The sequence below is a fragment of the Schistocerca piceifrons genome, chromosome 5 (assembly GCF_021461385.2).
Source record: "Schistocerca piceifrons isolate TAMUIC-IGC-003096 chromosome 5, iqSchPice1.1, whole genome shotgun sequence".
NCBI classification, from domain to species: Eukaryota; Metazoa; Arthropoda; class Insecta; order Orthoptera; family Acrididae; genus Schistocerca; species Schistocerca piceifrons.
The window spans coordinates 558,794,388-558,819,177 of NC_060142.1; the positions used below are offsets into that span (position 1 = coordinate 558,794,388).

Sequence of the window (24,790 nt, forward strand, 5' to 3'; positions counted from 1 at the left end):
ACGAATTCCTGTTCTGTGGCAATCTATTCATCTCAGAGCTGCACTTGCAACCTACTTCCTCAATTATTGGTTGGATGTATCCGAATATCGGTCTTCTCCTACACTTTTATCCTCTAAAGCTCCCTCTGGTACTATGGGAGGTATTCCTTGACGTCTTAACAAATGTAGTATCATCCCTTCCCTTCCTCTTGACAATCCTCCATATATTCTTTTCTTCGCCGATTCTGCGAAGAACCTCCTCATCCGTTGCTTTAGTAGTTCACCTAATTTTCAATATTCTTCTGTAGCACCATATTTGAAATGCTTCTATTCCCTTCTGTTCCAGTTCTCCCACAATCCACGTGTCAGTGCTGTACGGTGCTGTGCTTCTTAGAAAAGTTTTGGTACTAGTAAACTTCTCTTGGCCTGGAATGCTCTTTTTGCTAGTGCTACTCTGGTTTTTATGTCCTGCGTGCGCAGTCCCTGATGGGTTATTTTGGTGCCTCGGTATCAGAATTCCTTAACTTTATCTCCTTCGCCATCACCAATTTGGTGTTAAGTTTCTCGCTGTTTTCATTTCTCCTGTTTCATATTACTTTCCTTTTCCTTCGATTTACTCTCAATCCATACTCTGTAGTCATTAGATAATTCATTCCATTTATGGTGAGAAGAGACCAGTGTTAAGATTCACCTGCTTCTTGATCTCCCACTCTTATTGTTCATTCTTGTTCCTTGTACGTATCGTGTATTACCCGTCTTTCCCTGGAGTTTATGCTATTTTTCTCACCGTTTCGAACATCTTGTGCCATTTTAAATTTTCGAATGCTTTTTGCAGGTCGACCAATCCTACGAATGTATCTTGACTTTTCTTCAGACTTGTAACGTCAGAACTACCTCTCTGGTGCCTTTACCTTTCCTAAAGCCAAACGGATCGTCATCTAAGATGTCCTCAATGTTCCATTCTTCTGTATATTATTCTCGTCAGCAACATGGATGTATGAGCTGTTAAGCTGATTGTGCGATAATTCTCGCATTTGACGTCCCCTCCAATCTCGGTTAGTGTGGGGATGACATTTATCTTGAGATCTAATGTTATGTCGCCAGTCTTATACATACTACGCACCAGTGTGAAACGTCGTTCTGTTACCACCTGTGACGGGCAATAATTTTTTCCGAGCCGACGGTTTTTTACCATTTGAACTACAATAGCGTAAATTATGTTGTTTTAACTAAAGAAAACTTATATCTACATACATATCGCGCAACGGGCTTCCAGTACTTTCTACATCCGATAATTTTACTCCTTGGCGGTCCTTAAGCATGTTGTACCTTTATTGCAGCAGAATCGTTTTGTAGTCTATCATATACGAGGTTCTCTCAACAATCTCAGTAGCTTTTCGCCAAAAGAGCTTCTTCACACTACGGATTCCAGTCTGAGCTTACGGTACATTTCTGTAATACTTAGGTGTTGACCAAATATACCCGTAACCTTGCCTCTGAATATTGTGGATCTCAAACACTCGAGCATTACTCAAGAGTGGATCACTAAAGCGGTTTGCTGGCGATACCCAGAGCTTGTTAAGTGGACTGGTGGGAGAAATGCTTGTTATTTAAGTTAGAGGTTCATCTGACATAATTAAATCATTGGCCAAGGAAAGCGCTATCTACGAAATATAAAGAAGCACAAAACTCGGTCTATTACATTAACGGTGACATAGACAAGCTAACGCCTCGGCAAGGGTGAACAAGGGACCAGTGGCATGGTTCAACGAACGTGTATCAGGATATGGTTATTATTTTTGTAGAAGTCACACGTGTTTGCCGAAGATTTAGTGGAAAGCGGTGGAAAAGGATACGCATGTTCATCTACGGCCAGACTTGAAAGCATACTGATCATTAGAGACCAGTTAATCGTGAGGACTGCCCCAGGGTAGTGTGACAGAAACGGCGTTACTTCCTATATGTATACAAACAACCTGGAGGATAATGTAACCAGCAATTTACGACTGTTTGCTGATGATGCTGTCGTGTATATATAGGTCTCATCGTTGAGCGACTGTAGGAGGAGAATAGATGGCTTAGGCAAAATTTCGGGTTGGTACGATGTAGTGATGAAGAGTAGGCTGAAGTTCAAGACATTAGTCAGGAAGAATCAATACGCAAAGAAGTGGGATACGGAAGTACTAAGGAATGACGAGATACGTTAGAAGTTCTCTAACGCTATAGATACAGCAATAAGGAATAGTGCAGTAGGTAGTACAGTTGAAGAGGAATGGACATCTCTAAAAAGGGTCATCACAGAAGTTGGGAAGGAAAACATAGGTACAAAGAAGGTAGCTGCGAAGAAACCATGGGTAACAGAAGAAATACTTCAGTTGATTGATGAAAGCAGGAATTACAAACATGTTCCGGGAAAATCAGGAATACAGAAATACAAGTCGCTGAGGAATGAAATAAATAGAAAGTGCAGGGAAGCTATGACGAAATGGCTGCAGCAAAAATGTGAAGACATCGAAAAAGATATGATTGTCGGAAGGACAGACTCAGCATACAGGAAAGTCAAAACAACCTTTGGTGACATTAAAAGCAACGGTGGTAACGTTAAGAGTGCAACGGGAATTCCACTGTTAAATGCGGAGGAGAGAGCAGATAGGTGGAATGAATACATTGAAAGCCTCTATGAGGGTGAAGATTTGTCTGATGTGATAGAAGAAGAAACAGGAGTCGATTTAAAAGACATAGGGGATGCATTATTAGAATCGGAATTTAAAAGAGCTTTGGAGGACGTACGGTCAAATAAGGCAGAAGGGATAGATTACATTCCATCAGAATTTCTAAAATCATTGGGGGAAGTGGCTACAAAACGACTATTCACGTTGGTGTGTAGTATATATGAGTCTGGCGATATACCATCTGACTTTCGGAAAAGCATCATCCACACAATTCCGAAGACGGCAAGAGCTGACAAGTGCGAGAATTATCGAACAATCAGCTTAACAGCTCATGCATCGAAGCCACTTACAAGAATAATATACAGAAGAATGGAAAAGAAAATTGAGAATGCGCTAGGTGACGATCAGTTTGGCTTTAGGAAAAGTAAAGGGACGACAGAGGCAATTCTGACGTTACGGCTAATAATGGAAGCAAGGCTAAAGAAAAATCAAGACACTTTCATAGGATTTGTCGACCTGGAAAAAGCGTTCGACAATATAAAATGGTGCAAGCTGTTCGAGATTCTGAAAAACGTAGGGGTAAGCTATAGGGAGAGACGGGTCATATACAATATGTACAACAACCAAGAGGGAATAATAAGAGTGGACGATCAAGAACGAAGTGCTCGTATTAAGAAGGGTGTAAGACAAGGCTGTAGCCTTTCGCCCCTACTCTTCAATCTGTACATCGAGGAAGCAATGATGGAAATAAAAGAAAGGTTCAGGAGTGTAATTAAAATACAAGGTGAAAGGATATCAATGATACGATTCGCTGGTGACATTGCTATCCTGAGTGAAAGTGAAGAATAATTAAATGATCTGCTGAAGGGAAGGAACATTCTAATTAGTACACAGTATGGTTTGAGAGTCAATCGGAGAAAGACGAAGGTAATGAGAAGTGGTAGAAAAGAGAACATCGAGAAACTTAACATCAGGATTGATGGTCACGAAGTCAATGAAGTTAAGGGATTCTGCTACCTAGGCAGTAATATAACCAATGACGGACGGAGCAAAGAGGACATCAAAAGCAGACTCGCTATGGCAAAAAAGGCGTTTCTGCCCAAGAGAGGTTTACTAATATCAAATACCGTCCTTAATTTGAGGAATAAATTTCTGAGGGTGCACCTCTGGAGTACAGCATTGTATGGTAGTGAAACATGGACTGTGGGAAAACCGGAACAGAAAAGAATCGAAGCATTTGAGATGTGGTGCTATAGACGAATGTTGAAAATTAGGTGGACTGATAAAGTAAGGAATGAGGAGGTTCTACGCAGAATCGGAGAGGAAAAGAATATGTGGAAAACACTGATACGGAGAAGGGACAGGATGATAGGACATCTGCTAAGACATGAGGGAATGACTTCCATGGTACTAGAGGGAGCTGTAGAGGGCAAAAACTGTAGAGGAAGACAGAGATTGGAATACGTCAAGCAAATAATTGAGGACGTAGGTTGAGATGAAGAGGTTAGCACAGGAAAGGAATTCGTGGCGGGCCGCATCAAATCAGTCAGTAGACTGATGACCAAAAAAAAAACGATGTTTAATATAGATGATTGATGGGAAAACAAACCCATAATGTTCTAACATCGTATCAGTAGAGTGCTGTTTGACACCGTCACGACATTTTGATGTCTAGACGTATCGTTGTAAAGCAGTATGAAAGAGAATGAGCATGTAAGGACTATAGTAGCGAAGACGAGTGGCCGAATTCAGTTTCCTGGGAAATTTTTTTAAGAAAGTGTGGCTCATGTGAAAAGGGGATCGAGTATAGGAGACTAGTGCGACCCATTGTTGGGTACTGTTCGAATGTTTGGGAACCGCACCAAGTCGGATTAAAGTAAGACAACGAAGCAATTCGGTAACGGGCTGATATATTTGTTAATGGTAGGTTCGACCACGCGCAAGTGTTACGGAAATGTTTCGTTGACTCAAATGAGAAGCACTATTGAGAAAATTTATAGAATGAGCGTTTTAGATTGACAGCAGGGCGATTCTAGTGCCGACAAGGTACATTTCGCGTGCTGGGAATGAAAAGGTTGGGGCATGCGCGGAGACATACAATTAGTCATTTTTCCTTCGCTCTGTAAACATGTGGAACAAAACAGGGAAAGATTAGTAGTGATACAGGTTTCAAATGGTTCAAATGGCTCTGAGCACAATGGGACTTAACATCTAAGGTCATCAGTCCCCTAGATAATAGGACTACTTAAACCTAGCTAACCTAAGGACATCACACAACACCCAGTCATCACGAGGCAGAGAAAATCCCTGACCTCGCCAGGAATCGAACCCGAGTGATACAGGGTATCCACAACCACGCACCATAGTATGGCTTGCAGAGCATGTATGCAGTTGTAGATGTAATCCATAAGCTGCAAGCAAGTCTTCAGGCGGATGCTTGAAATCATTAAAACTCGCCAACAATGACTTGCAGTCCGTGCAATTCTTCTCTCTGTCGGGTCCCGACCTCACCTCGTTAATCTGCTGGGGAAGGCTATTGTGGCTGGAAAATTAGCCACTGGTTTCGTACCAACAACTCGCATCTGCATCTAAGTTCATATTGGATGGAAAAAACGCCGAAGTCCGCAGCTCACGAAGTCTGCTCGAATAGGCGCCTCGTTGCGGAGACGCTCGTGCGAAGAGATTGTCCCGTGATATGTCCTCTCTGTTGTCTGCAAAGTAACCTACTCCCGTTTGCCACCTACTAAGAAGACTTGTGTCTCTGGGTTTTCTTGTCGTCGTGAAATGCTGATTGGTGGAACAACAGATATTCGGAGCGGCGACTAGGTAAAAGTTGTCTCAAAAGGAGCTGGTCCCTATATTGTACTCTCATTCCAGATGGCTAACCAATAACAAGCAACCTGACGTACGATGCTCTAAAACTACGTCCTTGTCAGTCTCTGTCTCTCTCTACGCCCAGTGAGGACGGATCGCTGCAGCACAACTATGTTTCTCTCTCTCTCACTTCCAAATTATTTATCTTTGTCGATTGTGACAGTTTTCACATCCTGTTCAGCATTTCGCGTGGCATTGATTCAGCTTGGTGTCCCACGATCAGAGGTTTCCTACCTTTCCTGTTCCTCACTCCGCACTCAGATGTTATCTATGACAGTGTCCGTTTTTTTTTAAGATGTCATGGTTTCTCTGTACGTTTGGGAAAACAATACTTCTGAGTCTTTGCCACAAACGGCATGTTCCTCCCTGCCATACATAGCTCATTAAAAACAGACTCCTGTGTTCTGGCACCGTGAAAAATGCGGTCCATATTGTAATATTAAGTAACCAGTGTCCACAGTACCTCTTTATAGTACAGCCCTGTCTCTGAACGCAAGATTGTGACCCCTGCAGGTGTCTGTGACTGTCATCCGTGAATTCTTCAGCGGCGGTCCCCTTGTAGGCTATTTCTTCTATATCCACTTGCTCACAGACCAGGTGATCATACTCCCATAGTGTCATCTTATTAAGTGAGCATGCATTTCAGTATGAAAATGTGAACTACGTAAGTTAAGTACCGATAATGATTGTGACTTATACATATTTGTTCGTTAGTGGGGATTAATTATTCAAATTTAATTAGTCTTTTTAATTCTGTGTTACACCACTTGTTGGACAGTTTGCGAGAAGTATTCCTATAAGTCTTTCAACCAAGAGAAATAGACCATTCACCTTCCCTATAACCTGCCAAATGTTTTCCTTACATTTCACTTGTAAAACCCAAATTCTTTCAGGAACTGAGCTCCCACAGATAAAACAGCTTCAAACTTCAGATTGCTTCAAAAATGAGTTAATGCGTTAGGTACTTGACGACAAGCACTTAATTGAATGAAAGTGTAGAAAAGTTTAGAAATTATGTTTAAATTTCGTTGGAAGTCGCTATGTGCTCTTATTATCAGAACCCAGATAGCAATGGTCTGGTTAATTTGCATTCCGTTTAAAGAAAAAAGCTAATTTATCACGCATCTCAGTGTTTGTGAAATATCTCCTCAACTATAATTATATAATTTCGCGGGTACGTTCAGTAGTAAGTGAAGTCACCATCAGCAAGGTGTGTTGTTAATAGGGGTATTAGTAAAGTATTAACAAATTGTAAACACGTGCATGATCAGGCAGTTTTACAGCACAAACACCACAAATGTAATAAGCGATAACTTTTTTTTCTTTCATCATTTTGTGCGTGTGTGGGCGGGAGAGGGGGGATATCAGCAGGACAAGCTTCGAAAATGCTTGAAATTATGTTACATCTGGAGTATCCTTAGTGACAATATAAGATTAAAAAGCCATCCCGTTCCACATAAACGTTAGATACATTGACCTAGGTTTCGGCAACTACTAGGGGTGTCTTCATTGGAATGAACAGTTGCTAAATCGTAAAATTACACTGATAAAAATCAATGGTCAGAATATGGAGCACCTGTGCTCAAGACAAAAGTAAAACAAAACGCTGTAGCCTTTGCCTCGCGTACTCAGCTGGGAACAATTTCTGATAAAAAAATACGGATTTAAACTTCCAGTTTAAACGAACAATTGCTTACTGAGAAATCCACAATCTCAAGGCCACAGTTGCTACGTACACAATTCAGGAGTGTATAAAATCACTTGTAATACGTGTCCCATTTATTATATAGAGAAAACCGGAAGTTGTTTTAGTGTCAGGAACAAGGAACATTTGCTGGGAAAAAGAGGCACTAATGTAAACAGTTCCGCTTGTCCTGATCATCTGCTAATTTCCGGTCCCAAACCGAGACGCGCCGAAGAAATTTACATTTTACATAGAGAAAGGAATGGTCATAAGTACGACGTAATCGAAGAGTTAGTGATTTTCAAGCATATTTCTAGGAACATTCCTCTCCTCCTCAACGAAAAGTTACAAGTACGTAATAAATATTTTTTCAGTGGTTTAAATCCACTCCTCGTGGAATTCTGTTTCCTCTGTATTTTATTATATTTTTCGTGCTTCCGGTTTCGGAACGTTATTTTCTTTTAATCACATGGGTATGTGCTGCTAAAGTTACCTTCATGCAAATATTTACTAGATTGTACAGCTGTTTGTAATATTTTTTTCATGTCATTCTGTCCTTTACGTTCGAACCTGCGACCGTAGCGGTCGCGCGGTTCCAGACTGAAGTTCCTAGAACCGCTCGGCCACAACGGCCGGCAACAATGTAAGCCACTGGGCCGATGAGTCTGATGGTATTCCCAGCTGGGTACGTTGAAACGGTCTAAAACGTATTGTTTTACTTTTGACTTTAGCATATCTGCCCCAATTCTGACAATTGCTCCTTAGCAGGCTAATTTTACGATTTAACAACTGTTCGTTTCGATGAAGACACCCCCAGTAGGTGTTGCAACCTAGGTCAATGTACCTAACGTTTATGCGCAACCTGTTATGTTTGCGCAACCTGTTATGCGCAACCTGTTATGTTGAAACTAGTATACAGTTGCTGAATAACAGCCGTGTTCAAAACTGTATCTTTAGTGACACGAACATAAGTTAACACGAATCTCATAACCTTTTCCAAGCAGCAAGTTACCAAGGGCTTCATTCTGAAATATAACATGAATATATGCTTGGTATTTGCACTCATTTAGTTAGGTTAACTAGAAAGATATACACAACCTCTAAAGGGAACAGACTAATTCTTTCATTGTGTTAAACCTTTAATATCAGGTAATACCTCCCAACAAGTATATTGTTACAGTATTTTAAATTTTTCAGTCGAGTTAATAATTATGTTAAAGAATGAAAATGACGTCTCTGTTGCAGCCGGGAGTCATTAGGTGAGTAACCTGCAACTGAAGTCGCGAAACATGAACCATAAAACACGATCGATGATAAGTGTTTTTTAATGTAGACGTCTCTTTGCAACACTAGACCTAGATATGAAATCGACTTGACTGTTTCAAGCAGCACATAGACTAACTGATTCTGTATTCGAAGACTGAAGAATTGTTTTTCTTACTCCTCTCCTTTATGTTACGTTTTTCCGCATTTCGAGCTAATGGTCATCCACCAAACAAAAAACAAAAAAAAATGTTGCTTAATGTATCCCGTATTATCCTAGACCCGATCAACGACATTTTCCATACACTTACATATTCATCACTAGACAATAGCAGGTTGCTGCTCACCCTTTCTGTCATATCGTCTAGAGGATAGGAGAGGTTCTATCACACTTACCTGGACCACTCTGTTACTTCTAAAAGTCTTTGAGCTTCTCAACCATTTGAGGACCTGTTTCATATGCTCGCACCTTCGGTAAAAGTCTGCTGTGCGGCAATATTTCCAACGCTTCCCAAAATCTAGGTATGTAGCCCTTCATCTGTCGTTCGTATGATATCGTGCGAGAAAAGAGCAAGCTGAGATACGCAGGACTGATTGTTTCTAAATCTATCCTGATTTGTTGGCCTCTCTCTTCTACGGAAATTCATTACAATCGATTAATTAATACAAACCAACACCATCAGCTGGACTTTGAAACAAATCGTTTGACCACATGATAATTTACGATGGTCTGGGCCTCAAAGCCGGATTTTTCGCTTAATGCGTGCGTGCACGTTGACCGCATCGGCTACCCTGGCACGCTACACATCCAACCCGAATTTCCGTTCTCTCGTACAGTAGTAGCGTCTCTGACCATCCTCCTCCTGCTGGCAGTTCAGCCTGGTGCCCACAGGAGTTCGGACATGGTATGCATCCGCACTGAAATAATTGTAAGAGCCGTTAATTGTAAGAGTCGTTGCGCTCATAGATAGGATCCCTGGCACACAAACCTATGCTTGGGCTCGGTTCTGTCATATATATATACAAAGGGTCAATAACCTAAATCTTGCACCACAGATATCGCGGGAATGCAAAATGCAGAATCGACTGGTAGTAACGGGCTCGTATTGTTAGCCAGTAAACAGACTGTAACGACACTTCTAGAGTGTATGTTCAAATGTGTGTGAAATCTTATGGGACTTAACAGCTAAGGTCAGCAGTCCCTAAGCTTACACACTACCTAACCTAAATGAACCTAAGGACAAATACACACACCCATGCCCGAGGGAGGACTCGGACCTCCGTCGGCTTACAGAGTGTACTTTTTATGCACACATACAATGTTTTAAATATAACAATGCCTATCGACGTTAACAATTAAAAGCAATTTAAATTAGAATGTCGGTAGTGTTTGTTGCAGATTCTACAGCGAGTCGTTTAAGTGATATCGTATTTTCAAAAGTGTCCACACCGACACTTGATTGTGCCATTCAACCTGCGCAGTTGCTAGGTACGAAGTTGTTATGTTAGCTTATGGTATGCTTGTGTTTTCCTTGAGTGCGCAGCGATTTGCTAGTCAGTTATCGTGTGACCCACCCGATCCAAGCAGGTTGTGAGTGGTCGATAAAATTTACTAATGCAGAAAATGCCCAAATACTCATTGTATATTGAGAGTGTAGGCAGAATGCAGTTCATTCTTGTACGATTTGTGCGGAAAGGTACTCCAATAGACAACCATCTCGGAAATTATTTATCAACTCTGAAAACAAGTATGTGGATGTCTGGTGCTAAACATAGATGACATAACACAAGGAAAAGCGGGATTTTAATGTTCTTGCTGATGTTGCAATTGATCTGCACCTTAGCTCCCGCTCAACCGCCCGAGGAAGCGGCATGAGTCAAGTAAATGTACTACGCATTCTCCATCGAAATACGTTCCGTCCATATCGTATATATACCACGGACGTCCAGCTCATAGCGCACGAAGTACTGCAGCGTATCTTCGCGAATTGTTTTAAATCACTGGATTGGACTCAGAGACCTGTACTTTTATTAGCCCATTCGCCGGATTCCACACCTGTAAACTTTTTCTCTGGAGAGAGCTGAAAGACGATGTCAACAAGGAAACACCAACTACATCCGATGGTACACAACGACGTGTTACTTCTGCTTGCTCTGACCTCTTCGCTAATGCGTGTGCAGCAGTCGTTGCATACCACACTGGAAGCGTGTACTGCCGCTACCTGTGGTCATTTTGAATACGTACTGTGATGATCAATTGTCTCGTTATTTGCCAGAACGTAAATAAGTTGAGTACGCAGTTCTGTTGTTCTTTAGTGTCTGCTACACATGTATTGTAAATACATCGTTGTGGGAACTTTTCAGAAAACAATATCTCGTTAATGACTCGCACTAAAATCCTGCAACGAACACCACTAATATTCTAGTTTACCCTCCTTTTAGTTTATGAATGTTAATAGGCATTGTCTAAATTAGAAAGTGTATGTCTGACAAAAAATAAGCTTCTACGTACTATTAAAACCTGTTGATGGCTAGCAAGACTAGTCACTGACTACCAATCAATTCTGAGAAAACCACACATCTATAGCACTTTCCATTTCCACAAAATTTGCGGTGAGCATTTTAGGTGAGTCATCCTCTACATATATCACCATATTATAATCGAATTTAAATTGTGCCCTAGAATTGTGCAGAAAATGGACATAGTGGTACGGTTTTGCAAATCTGCTGATCCATTCTTTTACCCATATGGTATCGTGAGGTAACGGGCTAGTTGTGGGGCCCTGAAAATATTATGAGTTCGGAGTTGGCGTGGCCGCGCGGGCCGATCAGCAAGTCGGGGCGCGTCAGCAACCGCGTGGTGCCGAACAGTAGCCGCAGCAAGTGGGGAAATCCATGTTGACGCTTTGTCGAGAAAAGGGCTTTGTGTCTATGAAGGAGAATTGTATGCTGGGAGTGCCAAAGATGGCGGACTTTGTGAAACCATGATGGTAGACATTTCACAGGTCATGTAGAAATTAATAGTAGCCGGAGAAATCATGATACCACAAAAAGGAACACGTATATTGCCATTATTTGCATTACGATTCTGATGGTGTAATCAGATTTTCAATATGTTTATTAGTTTAAAGTTTAGTATCTAACAGTAAATTATACACTCCCAGCAACGAATTTCCAAAATCTAAACGGTTCATCTGATTTTGCGATCGACATGTCTTTAGAAAGCTATTACAGACATGTAACTTGAATAGTACATGAGTTATTGAAGGTCCAAGTGGCCGATGACTATTGATCGCATCAGGCCATATGTACTCCACTGTTACACGAAAAAACGGTAGCAGCATGCTTATAAATATATATTTATTCGTCTATGTCTTTGTTTATGTCCAGTATATACTATTTATGATGAAATTGGTCAAATATTTACTGTGTTTTAGAAAGCACAGACATTTTAGGCTACTGGCCTAATTTTACTTTTATTCCTTCGACATATGTTTATTTCATTTGTTTATGTATTTCATAATGTGTGTTAAAGCGTGTTTATGGTCCAACCATATGAATATTTATTTAATTTCAAGTTATTAAATGTAAATCCAGTTTCTGTATGAGTTTCAATATGTTTGTGAGCGTGCATTGGCTTGGAGACATGGGAGGAGCACTGTAGCCAATCACAGGCTCGTTTCTACGGTAGGTGACTACCAAAGTCAATGGAGAGGCTGTATGGAAGTGGGGGAGGAGCATCGGGTCAGAATACGAGGGAGTGCTGGAAGAGAAGGTGCGACGGACGGTCGCAGGATGTACTCGGAGAGTATGGAGAAGTTCGCGTGGTCGCGGGAGACAGAAATATTTTGTAGTCCCGACTTATGCACTTCCGATATTTCCTTCTGCAGTGAAGACGTAGTATGCGTGTAGAAGTGAGTATCTCACGAGCTATGTTGTTGTTCATAAGTAATTACGTGAAGTAGGAATCTATTGTTTTCCTGTTACTCAATTTCTATTTTATTTAACAGCTGGACCATCGACACCAATAAGTGTATTGCAGAAATAAACCTGCATTCTTAAAAGTACTTCTGCTATTGTAATTATCATTTAAAGTCGTTAAAATAGGACCTGCTGATTTTATTTAATGACAATCTTTCATTTATAAGTTTCTATGTTACACTCAAAATTCGTAATTTCCGAGTCATAGGAACCTTCGACCATTCGATTTATGTGTCTATTCGTATTGTATACTGTAGACTGAGCAGTATTTGGCATGTAACGCGGCATCTACGTATTCCAGCTCATGGAAAACGAAACCAGTGAAAACTTTTAAAATTTCAACTCTGAGGGTACGCAATTTAGGGCCACAATTTACATTTTTATTTTTTTTATTTATTTAACATTATTATTTTTTTGGATCCCGCAGTACGCACAAGTCATTTGAGCTTTTCTTCCATTTGGGACGTTGTACTTTGTCAGAGATTGCAGTATATACTAGCCATAGAAAGAAATGTTATGCGTTTGGACACTGTGCTTCAATAAAGTATTCGCTCTTTACTTTTCGAACATCCAGTATTGATTAATGGAGTACTCCATGTTTCTGGTAATAAATTGATGAAATCTAATTTCAGTCTTTGATGCACAATAGTTCCGGTTAATTAGCTCTCCCAAAAATTACATTTGTGGGCTATCCGAAAATTAATCTCTGTTTTAATGTAGAATGGTGAACGGTTACTGCTCCGGCTCAAGCCTTAGTTCACTGTGATTCGATCTGCGAAGCGCAAACGATTCGTTGGATTCTCCTACTATAGCTGTTCTATGGATCTTACCACGAGTCAATGTTTTGTGTTTCAATACTGTCTTTTGTTTAAGATAGGAAGGATGAAATGTAATATTGAAGACAAAAGCGTCAGTCCGTCTGTAGTACGAAAGGACACACGCCGCTGTTCTCTCGCTTAAAGAGAATATGTGTTCGCAAACCGAAGTCGCATCCTACCAAACTGAGTCTGACAGACGAACCAATTTAATATCACATCGATGACAAGTAGAGGAGTAACGGATATTGACTGGCAGCAGTGTTTTCTTTCCAAACCTCCTTCCCCGTCGCCCTTTCTCAGTTCCTGAACACTGTTCCGGTAGTCGGAAACTAATAAATTTTGGATTTTCACGGTATCTCAACTGCCGAACACCTTGGCACCGGTGTCTTGGGGTGCTCCTTTACGGACTGTGAGTAAACAAAGACGGCACAAATTTTTTACTCTTTGGGTTTCATTAATCATTTGTGTACACCACTGAACAAAATGATAACTGAAAGCAGACCTTCATTTCATTACGATGTGAAATGGGATACGTTACTGGTCATACCTGTGACTGCTGACACGGACTTTCTACGCTTACACGAAGACAAATCAGCAGTCAACGGTGTGGGTTCATACTACCAAGTCTAACAAGGCAAAAAATGCACTCCTGAGTCTGTGCGTTAGGAAGCTTATTTCTTACCGTGTGTTTGGTCGCTGGGAGAAACAAGTTATTGTGTCTTACAGGTGGAAAAGCTATCTGTTCTGCATCCTGCTGTGAGACATTAAAGAAACTGAGAAGAGCGATTCAAGGCAAGCGATGCCTTCCCGTGAATACCAGTGTCGTGTTTTTGCACGAGATGCGCCACAGTCTGGTATTCATCTACATCTACATGGATATTCTGCAAATAATAATTAAGTGCCTGGCAGAGGGCTCATCGAACCACCTTCACTATTTTATATTATTCCAATCTCGTAAAGCGTACAGAAAGAACGAAAACTAACACCTATCTATCTTTCCGTAAGAGCACTGATTTTCCTTATTTTATCGTTGTGATCGCTTCTCTCTAAGTAGGTCGGCGTCAACAAAAATATTTTCGCATTCGGAGGTGAAAGTTAGTGATTGGAAAATCTTGAGAAATTTCCGTCGCAAAGAAACACGCCTTTCTTTCAGTGATGTCCAGCCGAAATCCTGTATCATTTCTGTGACAGTCTCTCCCATATTTCGCGATAATGCAAAACTTGCTGCCCTTTTTTGAACTTTTTCGATGTACTCCGTCAGTCCTATTTCGTAAGGATCCCACACCGCGCAGCAGTATTCTAGAGGACGGACAAGCGTAGTCTCCTTAGTAGATCTGTTATATTTTATATGTGTCCTGACAATAAAACGCAGTCTTTGGTTAGCCTTCCTCACAACATTTACTATGTGTACCTTCCAATTTAAGTTGTTCGTAATTGTAATACCCAGGTATTCAGTTGAATTTACGGCTTTTAGATTAGACTGATTTATCGTGTAACTGATGTTTAACGAATTCCTTTTAGCACTCATGTGGATGACCTCACACATTTCCTTATTTACGGTCAACTACCAATTGTCGTACCATTCAGATCTCTTTTATAAATCGTTTTCTAATTTGTTTTGATCTTCTGATGACTTTATTAGTCGATAAGCGACAGCGTCTTCTGCAAACAACCTAAGACGGGTGCTCGTATTGCCTCCCAAATCGTATATGTAGATGTGGAACAGCAAAGGCCCTATATCACTACCTTTGGGAACGCCAGAAATCACTTCTGTTCTACTCGATGACTTTCCTTCAGTTCACTGTGACTTCTCTGACAGGAAATCACAAATCCAGTCACATAACTGAGACGATATTCCATAAGCACGCAATATCACTAAAAGCTGCTTATGTGGTATAGTGTCAAAAGCCTTCCGGATATCCAGAAATACGGAATCAATCTGAAATTTCTTGCCAATAGCACTCAACAGTTCATGTGAATACAGAGCTAGCTGTGTTTCACAGGAACGATGTTTCCTGAACCCATGTTGACTGTGTGTCAATAGACAGTTTTCTTCGAGGTAATTCATAATGTTTGAACACAATATATGTTCCAAAATCCTGCTGCATATCGACTTTAACGATATGGGCCTATAATTCAGTGGAGTACTCCTACAACCTTTCTTGAATATTGGTGTGACTTGTGCAACTTTCCAGTCTTTGGGTACGGAACTTTCGTCGAACGAACGGTTGTATATGATTGTTAAGCATGGAACTAATGCATCAGCATAGTCCGAAAGGAACCTAATTGGTATATGGTTCAAATGGCTCTGAGCACTATGGGACTCAACTGCTGAGTTCATTACTCCCCTAGAACTTAGAACTAGTTAAACCTAACTAACCTAAGGACAACACAAACATCCATTCCCGAGGCAGGATTCGAACCTGCGACCGTAGCGGTCTTGCGGTTCCAGACTGCAGCGCCTTTAACCGAACGGCCACTTCGGCCTGCCTAATTGGTATACTGTCGGGAACAGATGACTTGCTTTCATTAAGTAATTTAAGTTGCTTCACTACTCCAAGGATATTTACTTCTACATTGCTCATGTTGGCAGCTGTTCTCGATTCGAATTCTGCAATATTTACTTCGTCTTCTTTTGTGAAGGCATTTCGGAAGGCTGTGTTTGGTAACTCTGCTTTGGCAGCACTGTCATAGATAGTATCTCCATTGCTAATGCGCCGAGAAGGCGTTGATTGTTTCTTGGTGCCAACATACTTCACATACGACCGGAATCTCTCTGGATTTTCTGCCATGTTCCGAGACAAAGTTTCGTAGTGGAATCTGTTATAAACATCTCTCATTGAAGTCCGTGGTAAATTTCGAGCTTCTGAAATGGATCTCCAATCTTGGGGATTTTTCGTCTGTTTAAATTTGGCATGTTTGTTTCGTCGTTTCTGCAACAATGTTATAACCCGTTTTGTGTATTAAGGAGGATCAGCTCCATCGTCTGTTAATTTATCTGGTATCAATCCGTCAATTGCTGCTAATAATATTTCTTTGAATTCAAGCCACATCTGGACTACATTTATAGTATTAATTTGGAGCGAGTGGAGATTGTCTCTCACGAAGGCGTCAAGTGAATTTTTATCTGATTTTTTGAATAGATATATTTTTCTCTTACTTTTGGAGGATTTGGCGATTAGAACATTCAATCTCGCTACGACAACCCTGTGTTCACTAATCCCTGTATCGGATTTGATGCTCGTTTTTATCTCAGGATTACTTGTTGCTAACAGGTGAAGTGTGTTTTCACAACCGTTTACTATTGACTCTCAGTCATTTCAACCTCTTGATGCCCTTGACGATATGCCTCGGGTGCTAACGATTTCGATCCGTCTAATAACTTCAAAATGTGGCTGCAGTGTGACGTGTTAAAATTTTAGGCAGAGCGAAATTTTCAACTCGTTTTGTTTATTGTAAGTAAGTAAATGTCAATGGTGATCATACAGATAAATAATACGAAGGCGTGGTTTTAAAATTTTTCCATTACATTAGCTTCGCTATATCAGTATGCTATTTATGTCGCGGAGGAGCTACCTGTAATCTTGGAAAATAGTATGAAGTCTGGAAGGAAAGAAAATGGAGATTAGGTTTTCACGTCTCGTTGTCGATGGACTGGATAATTAGAAACAGAACACAAGCTCCTACATCAGGAAGGATGGGTAGGAAGATCGACAGTGTCGTTATAAAAGGAGCCATCCCCGCATCTTTCTAGGTGATTTAGGCAACGTGCGAAAATCTGAAATCTAGGTTGCCAGATCGGGTTACTAATAGAGAACCAAGTACTGTAAGCCTCGCAGGATGTGCTAGGTCAGCATCCAGCGCACGCAACTCCCAAATTTTCGTATAATATAGGTAAATTTTTGTCTTGCTGTCTGACTTACACTCATATCACGGTTGACCTATTGTCTGATATCATCTGGTCTACTAAAGGCTTTGACAGGGAAACTTTCTACTAAGGATTTGGAGGAGGAGATTAGTGTTTGAAGTCCAACAGACAATGAGGCCATTAGAGCCGGAGCACAAGCTCGGATTATGGACAGACGCGGAAGAAAATAGGCCGTGCCCTATCAGAGTAACCATCCCGCTATATGCCTGAGGCGGTTTAGGGAAATATGGACGGCCGGACGCGGGTGTGAACCGTCGTCTTCCCGAATGCAAGTCCAGTGTGCTAATTACTGCACCACCTCGCTAGGTCTCTAGTAAGGATTCATGGTCAGTAGAGTAAGCAGTCTATCATAGCACTAGATGCTACACTAATAACATTAACAAGACTTTTTTTCCATCAAATTCCACAGTAACGACTTAAGTTCAGTCACCAGCACTTGTGCATATAAATGCGTAGGGTGATAATAGCTACGTGGTCGCGGAGTGATACCAGGGTTACTAAAACAGAGTAATTAACACTTATTAGAATAGTTGTCTATGTCCGTTGTAAAGAAAATAAAAACAGTATTGTCAGGGTGATTTCGGCGTTTTCCTGTAGAAAGTGGCATTTCTAACGCGTTGTAACTTTTGGTTCAAATGGCTCTGAGCACTATGGGGCTTAACATCAGTGGTCATCAGTCCCCTAGAACTTAGAACTACTTAAACATAACTAACCTAACGACATCACACACATCCATGCCCGAGGCAGAATTCGAACCTGCGACCGTAGCAGTCGTGCAGCTCCGGACTGAGCCTCTAGAACCGCGAGACCACCGCGGCCGGCTGTAACTGTTGAATAATAATTATAAGACAGCTGATTAAAAGCTTGTCTGAAGGTAAAAGTCAATGTGTGAATCCTTGCCGGAGCATGTTACGAATTCCTTTGTATGTGATGTCCTATGCTTTCATTTTATCTGTGGAATAAGAAATAAAATTCGACGCTCACTTAAAATAGTGTAACATTCTTTGACAACTAAATCTACTCCACAAATAAATAGGAATGCTCGTGCTAAATGTAATAACGAGTGGACAAATTCCATAAAAACTTTGTCGGCGCGGTCTAAGATTCAATTTCAAGCCCCGCAGTCATGTAGCGTACGCCAGATGGATCGGATGAATACTCTGGCCTAAAAATCACGAAAACAAAACACCATCTTTCTCGAACGTAATTGGTCCCTGAATTCAGATCTGATTTTAGAATTGCTGTACCTTTCTCAGTTTCCATGCGATACTGGTTACCCTAAATTCTGACGTCAGCTTATTTATTAATGCATCATACTGTATATTTCTGAGGAAAGGAGAACGAAAAAATCCGTGGTGATGCCCAAAGAAAATACAACAAAGGATCAAACAAAAGTGAATAAACATGCCTAATAATATCCTCTTGCTGATTTCCTACGATACTCTGCCTCAGGAACCTTTTTTGCGTCAGGTACAGCAGTAGGCGGGTAACATCGCTGTACTCCAGTTGCCTTGATAACGCTTCTCCATTTGAGAAATGTCCTGGCGGAAGTGTTCCCCATATTTATCACTAATGGCAACAAAGTTATCCAGGAACTAGTCCAAGCGGTCATTCAACAAAAGTGTCCTAAGCGACATATTACGGGCCATATGGTGGTCTGATGTCACCTGTTCTTATACAAAATCGCAAAGAACTTACGACTTATGGTTGCCTGCAAAGCTCTTATAAACACTGACGAAAGATATAAATGCCATCTTTTTCAGCATAACAAGTCAAGGAAATCTTCATCAGCCTTAATCTCCTAATTTACGGTCCTACAAATATTCCTTCCTTAAGTTTTGCTTCATTGATCCTTGGGAACTTATCTCGCAAATGCATGAATCCATATGATGTTTTACCTGTGGTTTTCTCGAAGTTTCTCGTTAGATCCAATTTAGTATGCAGCGGTGGGAGGTAAATATTTTTACAGTCAACAATAGTAGTCATCGCCACATTCTTTTCTCCAGGGAGCAGTTCTCTCTGAGCAGGCCATTTCTTTCCCACAGTAAGCTTTTTGTCTGCCTCTGCTGTCCCACCGCGTATAAAGCAGCAGTTGTTCGTGCACTAGAGCTGCAGGCCGAGCAAAATTACAATAACCTCGAGACATTCACTTATACCCACTACAATAAAGTTTTGCATCACCTCAGATCCGAGAGTTCCGGAACCTGTACAGAAAATTGGAATAGAGGTCAACATAAACATCATTTTCGCCCTCTGTATTGCTCATGAAAAGCACACGTTTCATGTTGTACCACCATACAGCGAGACCTACAGAGATTGTGGTCCACATTGCTGTACATACCGGTATCTCTAACACCCAGTAGCTCGTCCTCTTGCATAGATGCATGCCTGTATTCGTCGTGGCATACTATCCACAAGTTCATCAAGCCACTTTTGGTCCAGATTGATCCACCCCTCAACGGCGATCCCGCGTAGATCCCTCAGAGTGGTTGATGGGTCACGTCGTCCTTAAACAGCCCTTTTGAATCTATCCATGCTTGTTCGGTCTCGATAACATGCTGGACACTCTAGTAGAATGATGTCGTTATCCTGAAGGAATTCATTCACAAGATGTGCATGATGTGGGCGTGAATTGTCGTTCATGAAGACGAATGACTCGCCAATATGCTGTAGATATGGTTGCACTATCGGTCGGAGGATGGCATTCACGCATCGTACAGACATTAGGCGCCTTCCATTACCACCAGCGTCGTACGTCGGCCCCACATACTGACACCCCAAAACAGCAGGGACTGCTGCACTCTCTGGACACTGCGTCTGAGGCGTTTAGCCTGACCGAGGTGCCTCCAAACACGTCTCCTGCGATTGTCTGGTTGAAGCCATATGCGACACTCATCGGTGAAGAGAACGTGATGCCAATCCTGAGTGGTCTATTTGGTATGTTGTTGGGCCAATCTGTATAGGCTGCATGGTGTCGTGGTTTCAAAGATGGACCTCGCCATGGACGCCGAGAGTGAAGCTGCGCAACATGCAGCCTACCGTGCACAGTTTGAGTCGTAACATTACCTCCTGTGACTGCACGAAAAGCATTATTGAACATGGTGGCCATAATCTGTAACTAGAGGTCATCCACTACAGTAGTAGCCCTTGGGCGGCCTGAGTGAGGCATGTCATTGACAGTTCCTGTCTCTCTTTATCTCCTCCATTTCCGAACAACATCACTTTGGTTCACTCCGAGACACCTGGTCACTTCTCTTGTTGAGGGCAGTTCCTGGTACAAAGTAATAATGCGGACGCGATCGAAACGCGTTATTGACCGTCTAGGCATGGCAGAACTACAGAAAACAAGAGCCGTGTACCTCCTTCCTGCTGGAATGACTGGAACTGATCGGCTGTCGGACCCCCTCCGTCTAATAGGCGCTGCTCATGCATGGTTGTTTACATCTTTGATGGGTTTAGTGACATCTCTGAACATTCATAGGGACTGTGTCTGTGATACAATATCCACAGTCAACATCTATCTTCAGGAGTTCTGGGAACCGATGTGATTCAAAACATTTTTCGATGTCATACAATGAAGGCTTTTTCGATGTGTGTATTTCATTTGTATCTCTTACATCGGATATCAGTAAGTAGCAGTGAAACTACTCATGTGTCATCATGTGAACAGCATGAGCAATCGGAACAGAATTACATTTGTTTCCATTGTGGAGAATTCCTGCTTTCAGCCCAAATTTGCTAGTATCTATCAACAGGCACCAATCACTTACACCGAAAGCTTGACCAAAAGGTTTTCTTAACAGATTCTGTGTCACTGCAAAAAAATCCATATCACCCTCCTTGAGAAATGTTGAGAGGAAAGAGCAAGAGGGTCATGGTAGACATTCACTTTCGTAGAGGAAGAAGATTCGCTTCCCTCTTTCGTGAAGCTAGAAGCTCAGCATGATGCTTTGACAATTTTAAATCAAGAATAAGATCATTGAAATCTCCTTGAGAACTAAAATGTATCTCATTTGATACACAGGGGAAGCGAAATGTTGGAAGTGAATGCATATCTTCTTCTTTGTCTTCAAGGCGTACGTCTCTGTATTCATCTTCACTTACAGTCACATTATTAGTAAGCGATGATACCAGTAATCTTAAAGATGATTGTAAATAAGAGTACTGCATGGTTCTCTCTGTTTAAGAGGTGATTCCAGCTGATTTTTCAACACAGGAAAAACAGTCTTGTTTGAGGCGTTGGTTGCCTGAAATAATGGGGAAACCAAAGGTCATATGATGTGATGCTTTTAACCAGCCTATCAAGAGAGTAACTCACGTGAAACAGCTTATGTGTGGGCCGGTTTTCAGCTTTGTCATCAATTCTGGACCCAAGATAAAGTTCAACATAATTTCGCAAGAGGATTCAGGATTTTTAAATTTTTATGTCAGAGTTGACTCACCATAGATATAAGAATTCGGGCTATTTATAAAGGTGCGAAGTAGTACAAGGCATTTATTCGTCTGAAATCATACAAAGGAAAACCTTCACGGACCTACAACAACTCACAGATGTAACAAACATAACGCAACGTGAGCATGATTCATCGGCTTCATCTTTTGTATCCTGGCGGCGAATGTCAGAACTAACGACCATGTCTGGAGTTTCTTACATATATTTCGAATGCTTACCAACAATTACATCTGCAAAAATGAAATGGAAGCAAATTAATCAAGCAATACTGAAGCTACCCATCTACAGCATTGTCTAGATGTTTTAGGGTATGAAAACTGGTTTAATTTTAGAATTCTAGACCACCACTTAGTTAAGAACACTTTTCACTTTCTTGTGATTAAAATGCTGCTGACTACCGATGTTGGTCACACCATATGATCTTTCCCTCTCATTAGCAACGAAATCCTACTCCTTTCTTGAATTTTCCGAGAATGTTTACGTTTATTGCATTAGCAGTAGCAAAGCGCTTTGCTTTTATGCCTCTCACGTTCTTTCTCCACACTTTCGTGGCCGATATTTGTATTTATGGCTGTACTTTTCTCTCATTATCATGACGTTTCAAGAAAATTCTAAAATTTTTGAGCATTTTTCATTTGCAGTACAGCGAAAACCAGTCAAAAAATCCAAATTTTACCTTTTTTATTCAGTTGATTACTAGTTTCGGGTTGAGACCCATTTTCAAATAATCGTAACACAGTCAAAAATCAGGTTAACTTCCATTCGGAAAGCGGATACACTCAGCGACTGTTTGTGACTTATAAATTATAGAGTGCAGCAATCAGTCGTCCCTCTTAGATTTTATTATGCAAATCCAGATTTCGGTTTGTAGCTTGCCAATATCAGTGCGCTGTTTTTTTATCCTCAATGCATGTAAGTCCCTGTTGTTCGGGCGTCAGTCACAGTTCTTTGAATACTACGATAAATAAAATAAAAAATAGGGCATTGAGAATGGCTAGCTACTAGCCGAAATCTGGATTTGCATAAAAAATCCAAAAAAAGGCGACTGATTGCTGCACTCTATAATTTAACTGTCAAAAATGCTATTTTAGAAGTTGTGAAACCATGTTAAATATGTGCAACGAACAGTAACAGCGTATACAGATGTTTGTATACGCTTCACCTGTTCATTGTACATCTTTGACTGTGTTACGATGTTCTTAAAATGGGTCTCGACCCGAAACTAGTCAGCGAGTGAGTAAAAAAAGTAAAATTTACAACTTTGGACAGGTTTTTCGTTGTACTGATTAAGAGAAGTTGCTGACACACAGCTACTCCAGCATGCTGGAAGTTCGTAAAATTTTCATTTTTAAACTCTGTATCATATTACTTTTTTGAGATGGGTATTTGGAGCGTTGAATGAACTTAACGCTATTAAAAAACGTTTACTTCAAATGGATTGTATAATTAGTCTCTGAGATGAGAACTCTTTTATGTATATTTGTAGAATTCATGAAAACGAAAATTATCACTTGCGTAGGTGAGATTTCTTGTTCCCGCGAATGAAGAGGAGTCCATAAGAAACGAATTGTTGGGATTTAACGTCTCGTAGACGGCAAGGCAGTCAGACACTGAGCAGAAGCTCGTAGTGTATAAGCACAGGAAGGGAATTGGCAGTCCTATTGAAAGAAATTGTCTGAACGTTCGCATTACGAGATTTACGGAAACGAAAAACATTCTGTCTGAATAGTCAACTCGCTCTTGACGAATGCTACACGAGTGCGCAAGCCACTGTTCCACGTTTAACGACTTACGCTGTCCTATAGGAGTACTAATGTGACGATGTTTGCTTCATCCTCATCACACCCAAATGTGACCTCTACGTCAATTTTTACAAGAATCAGGGACAACTGAAATATCTTCGAGAGACTATGTTGCTCATTTGATATAGTACAGATTTTGAAAACATCATAAAACATTCTTCCTCTACGAAATTGATACAAAAAAATACTCAAATTAGTAACAAGCGGTACAATCAGAGGCGGGACACAGCGAGTAGAAACGAGATATGGCAAGGGTTGCATGTACATTAAGAACCAAACCGTCTGCAGAGGACGAAATATCCATTAACGAAAACATTTTGACGGCACTTACCGAATGTTCGCCCAGATTTCTGACCCGGCAGTGCAGCGAGGCGGTGGCTCCCAGCCGTGCGGACACGTTGGTGGAGGTCTCGGGGTCGAATTCCGGGTCGGGTGGCGGACGCGCCACTGCCACCGGAGTCGTCTGCGGTTCCGCCAGGAACACACCTGGCACAACCACCAAGCGGCTATCAGCGCTGCCGTCCGAGGCTTCATTCAGTAACGAAACTTTGTCCTTATATCACATTTTCGTTTGCTTTAACTTTCTATGTTGTTACTTCTTTCTTAAACATTACTTCATCAAATTTGAAGGACATGCCGAAGTTCACAAATACACGTACACACTTGATTCTGATATCGGGCCAATATACATCACTGACTAGACTCAATCAGTTTCATCACAAACTATCACTGTTGCTGATGGACTTGTGATAATGATGTAAATAGAAAATATATTAATACAAAGGGTAGTGATAAATTTTTAATTATCACCTCAAAACAACAAACAGTAAGGTACTGAAAATGTTCCATATGTTGGTGGGCATCTGTCTGCAGTCGCGGTACACTTTGAAGTACCTGCGCTGCGGTACCGTAGCCTAATAAAGCGATGACGGACTGTGACAATGCGTTGTAGCGTCCGGAGTGGCTGTTACGGTGCTTTGATACTATGGTACTGCGAATATCAACGTGTGCCAGGACAGCAGATGTCAACTAGAAAACAAACAAGAAATTAATCAATGTATATTATAAAAGTAAGTCTCGAACATGTGTGCCGCTAAAACTTAGAAACGAATCCCAGTACGATCAAGGGAGTTAGATGGTGTGATACCTATCTATCCCCCATCTGTTAAGAAGGTTCCGGTTTCTACCTCAAGGTAGTGCTTTTGAAGATGTAAGGGCTGGAAAGTTTCGCCCTCTAGAAATTTCTAGAACGTTCCAAAACATTGGAGAGTACTCGTTAAAGTTTCAGAACATTCGAGAGTATTCGCAAGCATTCCACAATATTCCACAATGTTCT

The 24,790-nt window shown here is 41.1% G+C and overlaps 1 protein-coding gene across 1 annotated transcript in view; it reads right to left on the reverse strand.

The window, feature by feature from the left end:
- Nucleotides 1-24,089, reverse strand: part of LOC124799138 (zwei Ig domain protein zig-8-like) — a 177,383-nt gene extending 153,294 nt beyond the window's left edge. Inside the window, exons 1-2 of the mRNA XM_047262675.1 lie at nucleotides 24,051-24,089; nucleotides 23,786-24,007 (exon numbers count right to left, since the gene is read on the reverse strand). Of these exons, the coding sequence (XP_047118631.1) occupies nucleotides 23,786-24,007; nucleotides 24,051-24,089 (261 nt within the window). The remainder of the gene's footprint in view (nucleotides 1-23,785; nucleotides 24,008-24,050) is intronic.
- Nucleotides 24,090-24,790: the final 701 nt, after the last annotated feature.